This window comes from Scardinius erythrophthalmus (assembly GCF_964197995.2).
Source record: "Scardinius erythrophthalmus genome assembly, chromosome: 14".
NCBI lineage: Eukaryota > Metazoa > Chordata > Actinopteri > Cypriniformes > Leuciscidae > Scardinius > Scardinius erythrophthalmus.
The window spans coordinates 18569915-18582711 of NC_138234.1; the positions used below are offsets into that span (position 1 = coordinate 18569915).

At 41.7% G+C, this 12797-nt stretch overlaps 1 protein-coding gene across 1 annotated transcript in view; it reads right to left on the reverse strand.

Moving 5' to 3' along the window:
* Window positions 1-1087: 1087 nt before the first annotated feature.
* The window catches only part of ahr1b (aryl hydrocarbon receptor 1b), a 46699-nt gene continuing 34989 nt past the window's right edge, over window positions 1088-12797 (reverse strand). The window contains exons 7-11 of the mRNA XM_081384023.1: window positions 9688-9890; window positions 9430-9539; window positions 8687-8828; window positions 7013-8513; window positions 1088-3209 (exon numbers count right to left, since the gene is read on the reverse strand). Coding sequence (XP_081240149.1) covers window positions 3048-3209; window positions 7013-8513; window positions 8687-8828; window positions 9430-9539; window positions 9688-9890 — 2118 coding nt within the window. The 3' untranslated portion in view covers window positions 1088-3047. The remainder of the gene's footprint in view (window positions 3210-7012; window positions 8514-8686; window positions 8829-9429; window positions 9540-9687; window positions 9891-12797) is intronic.

The window sequence follows — 12797 nt, forward strand, 5'->3', positions numbered from 1 at the left end:
ATCAATATGTCCTGCCCCAACTTCCTGTTGCAACAGGAAACGTTACTGTGCGTTCACACCGCCGGCGGCTAGAGAGTCAAAGTGGCCGGAAGCCATTCATTTTCAATGAGAGCCGGCGGCGAGCTCCGGCGAGTCTTGGACAGCGAGAGGAGTTGAAAACAAGTCAACTTTATGGTAATAAGCTATGACGCGGTTCGGCGGCAACCAGCGGCAACCAATCGGAATGTAGAAGTCCTCCGCCTGGGAGGAAAAAAATCACACATTCTAATCTACGTCAGAGCGTCCCCGAATCTTTCTACGGCGTCGGTGGCAGGGCGGCGAGAGCGAATTTTGCCGCTCTCGCCGGCGGCGGTGTGAACGTACAGTTAAGCCGCTTGTCCACCAGCGTCTCGATTTCTGACGCGATGGTTTCATATTTAAAGTACACACAAACCTGTTGCTATGGTTTCATATTTAAAGTACACACAAACCCCGGCCCCAAGCAGCGAAAATGTCACAGGCGTCGCGTCGGAACAAAAATTGATCGGACGCTGGTGGACAAGCGGCTTTACTGTGCGTTCACACCGCCGGCGGCGAGAGCGTCAAAGTGGCCGGAAGCCATTCATTTTCAATGAGAGCCGGCGGCGAGCACCGGCGAGGGCGGCGCGGCGCGTCTTGGACGGCGAGAGCGGCGAGAGCGGCGAGAGGAGTTGAAATCAAGTCAACTTTATGGTAATAAGCTATGACGCGGTTCGGCGGCAACCAGCGGCAACCAATCGGAATGTAGAAGTCCTCCGCCTGAGAGGAAAAAAATCACGCATTCTAATCTACGTCAGAGCGTCCCCGAATCTTTCTACGGCGTCGGTGGCAGGGCGCCGCGCCGCGAATTTTGCCGCTCTCGCCGGTGCCGGTGTGAACGTACAGTTAGCCTGTGCTGGTAGATGCTGTAACTTCATCTAGGTATAACTCCTTGGTTTCAGTAGAAAAATAAATACAAATTGGGATCATAGGAAGAGAACATTTGTTAAATACGTATTATATGCAAAATTTGAAACCAAGAACATTTTTCAAATGACAAGATTCAGAAGAAATTATTGTGAGACCTGTTGTGATTGCACAAATTCTTTAATTAAAGGACCAAATTGTACATTTCAACAAGCAGTCAAATGACAAAAAGACAGAACTGCATTTGTACCTATCATCTCGCCTACTTTCAGTGTGTTAGAATATTAAAATAAATCCAAATGTGATTAAAAAAAAAATTAACACATGGAAAAAAAAAACATGGCAAATCATTGACATGGATGACATAATTTCTAAACAAATATTAAAACATTTAAATTCTGGAAAGTAAAATTTACCAGTATGGCACCACGTTCTTTTTATTTAAAGTGTAAAACTTCTTCTTAAAATATACAAACAGAACACATTACCTGAAAAAATTATACAATATTTACTCCAAAAAACATCTCTCTAGAAGCCTACATCTTGTGCCGGAGAAAAAGTAAAACCTGGTTAGGTTGCAGTGCTCTTTAAAATAGTGCTTACAACAATATGAAATAAGTTTTTTGACTATTTACAAACTTGTACTCTTTAAACATTTTTGTAAATGATTGTCATATTGTTTTCTCATATACGTGTTAAAGAAATTTGAATCCATAGATGAGCCAGTGGTAACTCTTATAAGAAATGTCTGTAAATACAGCATATATATGTATTTTAAAAAGAAACATAAAAACAAAGAGGCTGACCTGGAGGTTCATTTTCTCAGTGACTTCATAATACTATAACAAATAACAATTTTATTCATTAAACACCTTGCAGCACCATATTCTTTTTCTTTTTTTAACTGCTTTACAATATACTGTACTCAACACATTCAACAATGTAAGCTTCCAGAATCTCTTTTCACAGACAAATACCCTGCTCTTGAACTGGTTTTTAAAATGCATTATTGATAAGTTACGAACAACAGTCTAATGACAAAAGCATAATAATTTGTATTAGTAAACCATGTTAAAAAATACAAAGTGATGTACGATTTTCTCTACAATTGAGACAAATCAAAAGAAGTTTGTAATATATTATAAGTTGGCTTGTACAAAATTCCAATTGAGACAAATAGACCAATTAAAACAATTTAAAGTCAATGTTAACATTAATGTTATGTTAAAATTTTATGACTGCGCCCGATTCTAATTCAAATTATTACGCCTTTGTCGCGAGACTGGGTTGGTTCTGGAATCACTATACACATGAACACCTGAATCTAAAAGGTAAGTTGATTTGTAAAGTTGATCTAGAATCATCTTTCCATAATCTAATCTCACAAAATGTAACAGTGAGAAGGGTTCAGATCTACATGTGACATCTACAGAGGAGTCTCACTCTTTTTCGTACTGCTAACTGCTTTATTATTGACATCTCACATATTTTTTTCCCGTTAAACAATCGGTTACACCCTTGCTTTTTCCCATAAATAATATTCATCCCAATCTTCTGTTCATATAAACATCAAAGTAATTTACTGCGATTCAGGACAATCAGTTTTGCAAGAGCTATACGTTGCACATACTCTCGAAGTGATTTACAGTCACGCAAGCATGATTTTGCAAACAACTTGCGCAAATTTGTGCAGCTCGTGTTCATTGAATGAAGCCCAATGATTGGCGATTGGCGTCAACACACTCACACGTACATATGTTCAAACACGCACCTGTTACAGACGGATTATCTCAAATTGTGATCAACTGCATTGCCAACTGGAAAATTTCCCTACATCTCACAAAGCAGCAGTAAATAATGACACTTAGAGAAATAACCCCCCCCCCCCAAAAAAAAAAAACCCAAACAAAACAAAAAACAAATTGGACATAATATCAATGAGAATACTATCACATTATGTTATGTGAGGAGTATTCGATATTCCAGAGGTCAATCTGGCTCATTTGAATTTAAATGAATGTAATTCAAGTTGGTAAGCAAATCAAGTCTTTTTTTAAATGTTTTGTTTGACAGTCTTCCCGTGATTGATGGCATCTCTACGGACGGATCTTTATTAAGTATTTTCAGAGGTATACACCAGAGGTCTGAGGGTCTGGGGGAGGTAGGAGGGGCTCAGGAAGGGGGTGGGGACTGTTGCCGGGTGTGGCCACTGCATTGCCGTTGGGAACCAAACAACTTCCTGAGTAGGCCACACTAGTGGAGTTGAGTATAAAGCCTGTCTCCATCTGAAAACAAACAAACAAAAACACAAATGTTAGAAGTATTTCGCTAAAAAACTAGCTAAAAGTGAAAAGGTGTGTTCTCGCCATGTCGTTATTATGAGATTCTGACTTGTATAATGCATTTACTTTCGTGAGGAACATGTAATTACAACTAGTAAACTCTGAATTTTCTGAGAGCTCCAATTTGTACCACATGACCGCTGTACCACCTGACTGATGAAGATTTATTTTGCCATTGATTTGCCAGAAGATCACGTAGTGTCATCTCGTATTTACGACATGTATCTAGCTAAAAAGGTTTGAGTGAATCTCAGAAATGGATATTGTCCTTCAAAATGTCCAAAATCTGAATCTAAAATGCACCACATGGCTTCTGTTAGGTTAGCTAAACATAGCTTTTAAGAGTCATATAGGGCCCTCTTTTAATGATCTGAAACGCAAGTATCAAACGCGAAACGCAAGTAACTTTGTGGGCGGATCTCGGGCGCTATTGCTATTATACCGGCGGGATAAATGACTCTTGCGCCCGACGCAAATCGAAAATGGGTTGGTCTGAAGTAGCTATATTACTCATAGGTGTGGTTTGGGCGTAACTTGAAATAAACCAATCAGAGCATCATCTCACATTCCCTTTAAAAGCAGACGCACTTACTATTATAACGGCGGATTTTCCAGGCGCACGCCAGGAGCGGATAAGACAGAAAAGTGACATTGTATGGGGATGGGAGAAACCCACCCAAATTAGCTTCGGTTAAACAGGCGTATAATAATTTGGGTAAATGTGTAAGCTAGATTTATGCCTATTTTTTCACATCTTCATGGACACCACAATGATTTCCCTCGTGTGGAATATTTTTCCTTGTAATTATGTATGGTTTGCAAAAATGGCAACTGCTGCATCTGTGTAGATGAGAGAAGCAAAGTGTATGTGCGTTGTGCACACGCTACATTATGGCCAAGCATGCGCCCTTAAAATAGCATCTGAATAACGCGCCACTAGGTTTTTCCTGGTCTGTGGCGGAATTGTTTTCTGAAACTGCAAAATAGCACCAGGGAACGTTTGCGCTGGAACACGCCTCCTCTTTTCGCTGAACCACCCCCAGGAGTGCAAGTTCATTCCCTAATTTACCAACGTGCGTCTGTCGAGGGAAAGGTCCGCTGTGCGTCGGGTGCAAAATAGGAATGATTCATGCGTCGGTGTACAAAGTCAATTGCGCTGGGTGCAAGATAGGACCCATAGTGTTAATACAGAACAAAAAATCCACAGCAAGCAACCACGACAACTCATTAGCATTACTCATTAGTGACTTCTCTACTTTTGACCTAAATTACATAGCTCACTTATGCCACTAGGACAACGGTTGCTTATTTAAGCAGGTTAACGGCAGCTGGACAACAGATGGTGTATTTGGTGGGGTCATTTAAGGTCTTCAAAAGATGCATTTGTAACCGGTCCTACTCGGCCCACTCCAAGTGGGACTTGAACCGGGGTCTCCGGTGTGGGAATTGGGTGTGCTAACAAGGACGCTACAGACTGCAGCCACTAGTGTCAGTCGCTGCCGCGCTTCTTGAGGCCAGGGGAGTGAGGTTTACACGCACAACTTACTAGCCTACGTACCGTTACACATTCAATAGGATCACATACAGAAACACAAACTAATTGCTGTTTTTAGAAGTTAACTCATCAAAAATAACTACATTCAACATGCAAACCAAAGTGTATCTTAAAGATAGACTTTGAAATGCATTCATAAACTTGGTTTAGCTTTATAACAGCAATAATTCCAACCCCCACTAATAATTCTGCTCAGAGTTTTAACATGGATTAACACCGAACAGACAAGACTGGATACTGACTACAAGAAATTACAAGAATAATAGAAAATTGCTGTTGAAATTTTACAACTTATCATTCATTCATTAATTTTTGGGATGATGTAGGAATGGTGTGCAGATGATAAGTAAATCCCTGGCAAAATCACAAAGCTCCAATAGCTAGTATTTGAAAGTGCAGTGTTAGTATGCATGAGGTAATGTTGATGCCGGATTGTAGGTCATAGCTGCTCATGCCTGACTGGGCATTTAAGCTCTATTATCCTTTCAGCTGAGAGCAATGACCCTGAATACAGACACATACCCAAAGCCCTGAGTGCTGGACATAGACTGATTTGTCTCCCTTTCTGTCTTGCCTTGCCCTTTCATTGATAATTCACTTCTCTGTTTAACATCCTCATTTCCATATTATTTCTATCCATATCCCTCTTTTTTGTCTGCAAAAGTTGCTCACATTTTCTTTTCTTATATCATAGCATGCATCTTTACAAACTAGCCAATAAACAGTGCAAAAGTCACCACCACAATGTCAGGGCGTTGCAGTGCAACTGATAAGGTGTTCTGCATGAGCATGTTGCTAGTTTGTTACTCACAGGCCCAAGTCAAAACAGCCCACCCCAAGTCTCTATACGAGTCTTTGAGGTCTAGATATGACTCTGGTTCCTCCTTCAGTCTATTTGATTTTTTTCATATGTTTTGGTTATCAGCTGGGTGAAGTGCATGTCTAAATGCTTATAAAAGTAATAGCACCCCTCTTCCTCAACAAGCCATATGATTTTAGATATAATTTATGTCTGTAGCACAAACAACAACAGACTTGTTATGCACCAAAGTCTCCTTAGCAAGCACTGCTTAAAATCTAAAGAAAACACAATCCCTATATGTGGAACAACAGCATGGTGGCCCTACATGAGGAAAGGCAAGACTGTCTGGATAAATGAGTGCAGACAGGGGCCCATGGTCTCAGAATATTGCCTGCTGCATGAGCGGTCCTTTTGTGGAGGCTTCTCTTCCTCTATCTCTCCTTCATGGCCTTGGGCTCCCCATTTACAATAGACTAGATGCTACAGTTGGCTGCCATCAGTACAGCGGAAAATGCTGGTGGGTTGACCTGGAAGCTTACAGAGTGTAAGCTGAAGATTACAATCTTAACCACAGTCACCATGATAAAGCAACACAGCAGGCAAAGCAAACATCCACCTGTGTGGGGCCCCACAGCGGCTCTCCAGAGACTGACAAGACTTTGTAGGTCTGTCACTGTGCATTATGCAATCTCAGCACATTAGCTTTGACCCATCAGATCTTGGTCTCTTATACAGAGCACAATTAGGTCAGAGTGAGCATTTAGGCCAATGGAAATAAAGAGATGGAGGAATATGGAGGGGGTGGAATGGGCCATGTCAGGGTTTAGACCCCAGAATATCTTTAACCTACTATGCTAGACAATCCAAGTTGTCTCAACATCACATACAATGTAAAATGGAATATTGTGAAGGGTGGTCAGAAGGAACCTTACCATTATATGAAATGTTAAAGACAAATTGACACAATTTCTAGTGTGTTATCGATCTATACCAAACTTGACAATGTTAATGCCAAACAGGGTTGGACAGGGGTGTCCAATCCTCCTACTTGGAGGGCATCCTCCCTGCAGTGCTCAGCTCCAACACACCTGGATGGAAGTTTCTAGTGACCCGGAAGACCTTGATTAGCTGGTTAAGTGTGTTTAATTAGGGTTAGAGCTACTGCAATACCTTATCTTGGTTTCCCTTATCTAAGGTTTCCCTTATCTTGGTCTTGGAACAAAGTTTTTATCAACCATTCATTAACCATCTGAAATTAGGAATTGGGGGTGTACTTAGGTTTGTAGTTAAGGATTAGGTTTGACCTGTAAAAGTTTAATAGCGATGCTGATCCGCTTGTCCGTCTTGGTTAAATCGCACTGTGCAACTATATCCTTCTTTAAATCTTACCTTACTGTCATGGGTCAGTTCAGAGCCGTAATCTGTCAATGAGGGAAGGTTTGAAGGTGTGGCTAATCCCAGTATATGCTCCAGAGAGGAGTTATGTTTGGTATAGGAGGCATAATAATTGGGTGCGAACTTTGGCTGCTGCTGCTGTTTCTGATAACCCTGTTGATAGGACGAAGACCAGGCCATGGCTGCCTGAAACTGCCCTGCATCCACAGCTGAACTGCTGTTCATTGTAAAATCCACCCCTGAATTGTCAGTCATATTGCAGTCAACATGGGTGCCCAATGTCTGTGTGTGTGCCTTTTGGCCATTGGGAAAACAAGGTCCATTTGTGACCAATTGGTCTGTGAAGTTGTATCCATGCCACTGGGGATCATTGTAGACCCCATTCGGAGGGGTGTCACTATCTTCAACTGTTTTCTGTTTATACTGGAATGGGACAAGCAACTGGCTGTGCTGCCATTGCTGTGGCTGTGCTTTGCTAGTTATCTTGTCACCAAGTTGAGAGTTCAAGTTGGCTTGTGTGTGTTCAGAGACCCAGTGACCATTGTGTTCAACTGGTACCGAGTTCACCAACAATGTATCATGCTGGTTAAAAGTAGTAGTCTCTGAGTCTGTTGTAGACACCTGAGGAATTGGCGCCTGGATCCAACTCTCGGTTTTGTCACAAACCGACTGGCCATTGAGATGTTGCTGCATACGCTGTGAGAGATGAATTATGGGTGCTATCTGTTTTTGAGGCCAGAAAGGGACGTGAGGAGCAGGTAGTGAGGAAGTAACTTGAGGAGCTGACTCGGAAGCAGAACCTGGCTTAGGGGGTTCAACAGAATCTAAAGCTGTGGCAGGGTTTTGAGCATCTGTCGAGTCCTCTATCCGGTTCTCCAGTGAGTCGTGGATGTAGGAGAGGATTTCATTGTTGGTAAGAAGATCATTCAGAGATGGTATGTAATCCGGTTCCATCTCTACTTGGATCATCCTCTCATCCAGAAGCAGCAACTCCAGGTCCTCTGCGTTGAGTCCAAGATTTTCCAGGGCACTGAATAGCTCACTGTTAGAGCAGCTCTCCTCAGTTTCCAGGGACAGGGAATCTAATGTTGCCAGTAGTGGGTCAAAACTTGATGGCTCCTGTTTGGAGACTGTAGTTACACCATTCTGCACCGGATTCCAAATTTCATTCTCAGAAGAAGAGAAAGTGCTAGTCTCTCCTCGCTCATTGAAGAGGCTACTGTGGAATGACATTCTAGGCTCCATAGCAGGCTGGCAAACATAAACAGACTCGTCCTGTCTCATCATGGCTCCCAGCAAAGAACTTGGGTCCACATCATCCTTTGAGCTTTTGTCCACCTTGGTCTTTTTGGTTTTGTTGTTCTTGCCTTTGCCCTGAAGGGTGTCGGGGAAGCCTGGCATGGGGTAGCTGATTTGGTACAGCATAGCTTCTCCAGTAGCAAAGGTGAAAGGATGCATAGATCGCTTCCTCAAATGCTCTCCGCCTTCTTCTTCTCTGAATAGATGAATAAAAGAGCTTTGTCAGTGGACATGTAAAAAGTACTTTCATCAAACTCTTGCTAATTTGCCATGCTATTTAACAGTTCAAAGGTGAACACTAGCATGCTAATGAACTATTTTTTATACTGTTAACATAGAAGTATAAATGGATATTAGCCTTTTACTTACACAAGCGGCCTCTGGGTGGCAATGATGTAGTCAGGCTTGCCATTTTTGTAGACAAGTCTAGCGTTAGCTTGTACCCATTTCCAACGGTTGTCCTTTGTAAGCAGTCTAAACACAGTCAGGCCACTTTCTCCAGTCTTGATCACTGCAAAGGACAATGCAAGAGTTTGTAAACCCAGTTGAAATGTATAGACCAGATCTTTTTCTGGTATAGACTGTTGGTTCCATATTCAATACTGGATTTAGGGCTCTAGTTCACATGTCTCTCTGCTCTTATGACTTAACCAATCTCCTTCATAATCTATTGGATTATGGGAAAACATTCCTCTTCCTTTCTCTTGCTCTGTCTATTTGTCTCTTTTTTCCTCCACTCTTGCGGTAAACCAGCACAGAAAAATCAGGATTCACCAAATCCAGACACATCTTGCCCATAAAATTGACATTATCAATCGCCTCCTGTGAACCACACTGAATGAGGGGACTATCACTTGTTTAAGTATTTGTCTAAGCAAACAGGGTTAATGTCTTTTAGTGTCACTAGAGTTTATTTTAGACACCAAGCCTTTGGCAACAATGTCAGCATGCATCAGCAGAAAGACAGTTCAACATAGCTGTTTCTGAATCTTAATGGTATTCATTCAATCACACTATTGGTTCATTGAACTTGAAGGTTAAATTGAACTTTCTTTCTGAATTGAACAATAAAACTCCAAGATGACAAATCTGAAGAAATCGGAATATCTTACTCCTGACGTGGTTCTCGGCGCAGTAGAGCATATCGGCTGCATGGATGAACTGATACCCTGAACCTCGAACTCGCAGCTCTGCCTCTGTGTAGCCAAGAACGATTTTACCCCTAAAACACAGGCAGAACCAAAATCAGTGATTTCTGTGCCATTTAATATTGTATTACGAAGATACCATATAACTAGGATAAAAACACTTTTACACAGTGCATGTTATTTTATATATATGTATATATTTAAAGAATTGTTCAGCATTACTTAGCATCACAGGCCATTGGTGTGAAGTCCAACTTGTGTTTGGTTCTAAAAATCATGTTCTTGGTTCGGATCTCCATTATGGAAGGAGGCTGTAGGGGCGTTGCTATGGCAAACAGGGCGAGCTGGGGTGGCATCTGGCCTCCGTCATCCAATTGTCTGTTCTGTCCATGCAGGAATTTCAGACGCCCTAGAAGATTCAGGGCCTTAAAGGGGCATAAATAAAAACAAACCTTGAAATATCTATTATACAAAACGGCATAACTTGAAAAATATCAAAGTGGAATTTGATATGCAAAGAGGATGTATTTAAACTTCTAAAATGTAAACTTCACAACATCTAATTAAAAATATTTAAAATACATGGCAAGTACAATAAAAAGAATAACAACAATATGCCATGCAGAACAAAAAAAAATGTCGTATTGCATTTGCATGAATGCACATGTAATTCATATGTACATACACAGCTGGAGTTAATGATTTTGTTGGCATGCCCTTGGTGAACCACACAATTTGTCTCTGACTCAATGTGGCAATAGAGTTCAAGCGACGTCATCTATCAATAAAGGCTGTACAACCTGTCTAGAATTTGTCATATCTGAATGTTTTCATTTTTTGTGACTGGTTACTAAACCTTACACTTTTTGTTCTGATTGGCGGAGATTATGACATCCACGAGTGAGTATTTTATGTATGTCATCTGTGATTTATTTAGTGTAACCTATAAATATGCACACACACACACACACACACACACACACACACAAAAAAAAACACTACACATTTCATGGCTGGAAGGCACTCTCGACAACCTATTTTTCATGTCATTCCATTTCTGGGTGAGCTATTCCTTTAAAGGAGTAGTTCACTTTCAAATGAAAATTAGCTCATGATTTACTCACCCTCAAGCCATCCTAGGTGTATATTACTTTTTTCTTTCAGACGAATACAATCGGAGTTATATTAAAAAATATCCAGGCTCCTCCCAGTATTGTAATAACAGTGGATTGCAACCAACAGATTGAAGCTCAAAAACGTGCATCCATCCGTCATAAACCAACTCCAAACGGCTCCAGGGGGTTAATAAAGGCCTTCTGAAGCAAAACGACGAGTTTGTGTAAGAAAAATATTAATATTTTATTAATTACTAACCCTAAAGTAAAATAACTAGCTTCCGGCCAAACAAACATACGAATTCCAATGTAAAAAGCAACTTGTGCGAGTAATGCGATGTACTGCTGATATTTACTCTAGGCCATAACGCACTACGCTACTTCTGACGTCATAAATTCCGTAAGTTGCGCATTAGGGGCAAGTAGACTGTGTATGGCCGTTTGGCCAGAAGCTAGAATTTTACTTTGTAACGTGTTAAATATGAATATTTTGAATATATATGAACCAATTGGGCGGTTTTGTAATCTGTTTTGCGGGCAAAAATGGGTTTGGGCGGGTTTCGGATCAGTTCGGCGGCGTTTTGTTGACGAAACACCGGCACTTCAGATCCTTCTTCCTGCGACCCAATGTTCAGCAGACAGCAGTCTCACTCACACACACACACACACACACACACACACACACACACACACACACACACACACACACACACACACACACACACACACACACACACACACACACTACAGCTCTGGCTGACATGCCCCCTAAACTGACGTGCGCCCTTCAGGCCTCAGCTAACACTAGATCGCGGGGTTTTCAAACTTATCTAGCTGACTATTAGCCTAGAAATCTAGACGCACCCTAGCGGCAGCAAAATGTATTTCGCAGCCAGGGGGGTCTAGCAACTCTCAATAGACCTTCTAGCTGCAAAAACCTAAATTGGGTCAGGCCAATCACGTCGTGTATAGAGTAGGCGGGGGCGGACTTAACATATGACGACAGAGTTGCGACGGCTGCCACTTGAAAACAAAGAATGGCGGCTGCTGCTGGAGAACAACGGTCTTTCGAATCAGCTTTGGCCGCGACTCTGGAGGACTTCGAGTTAAGTTTTTCTTTGAGAAATGAGCAAAGAACGGCACTTAAGTCATTCTTTAAAAAAGGAAGATGTGTTCGTCGTTTTGCCGGCCAGATATGGCAAAAGTTGAATCTATCAACTAAGCTCCGCTGTTGGGAAAACGCTCTGGGGTGCGTTTCCCGAAAGCATCGTTGGCCAACTATGGTCGCAAGTTCATCGCAATGTCCATTGAACTCTATTGGTAACGACGGAACTTGCGACCATAGTTGGCCAACGATGCTTTCGGGAAACGCACCCCTGGTTGGTTTAAGCACTGTCCAATTGCGTGCAGAGGGAATTTGAAAGACAGCTGTTTATCCCGCCCCTCGGATTGAGCCGTGTCTATGGTGAGTTTCCAGACCTAACATCTTGATGTAGGTCTGGCTTGCCAGGCTAGCTGACTATCACTGCGGTCTCATGACAACTCTCTCCGGGTCAGCAGCTGTGCCAACACAGATTTGAATGTTGCGATATGATTTTGTCAAAGGTTTAATAGACAGACGAAATGGAAGAAGATCGCGTGAGTGTTTGAATCGAAATCATTCTTTTATAGAGCTGGTAAGTCCCGCCCCTTCCGCTAACCCCACTGGACCTCTAGGTTGAAAAATCGTCAATGCAATTGAATGGGAGAAAATAATTCTTTTCTGGTTCCGTTTGAATTGTGCCATGAATGTGAACATATGTTGTCTGTGAATTTTTAATATAATTTTTCGTGTAAAGAATGCTACAATTTAGCGGGTAGAAGTTTGATACGTTTAGACTTTGTGTGAGAGCACTTTGTGGACTACAACTCTTCACTGCTTTCGACGCGTTTGAAACGTCACCACCACTCGCACACGGACACTAGCTCACGGATCCCGCTAAACATGGCTGTGTCTTTGTCTTTCTCGTTATGTCTTTTCCACAACTGCTAGCTGAAGTATCGTACAATATACTGTCAAACTCGTAACATGAAAAATTATATAAAAAATTCACAGACAACATATGTTCACATTCATGGCACAATTAAAACGGGACCAGAAAATAATTATTTTCTCCCATTCACTTGCATTGACGATTTTTCAACCTAGAGGTCCACTTGGGGTTTTACGGATGGGCG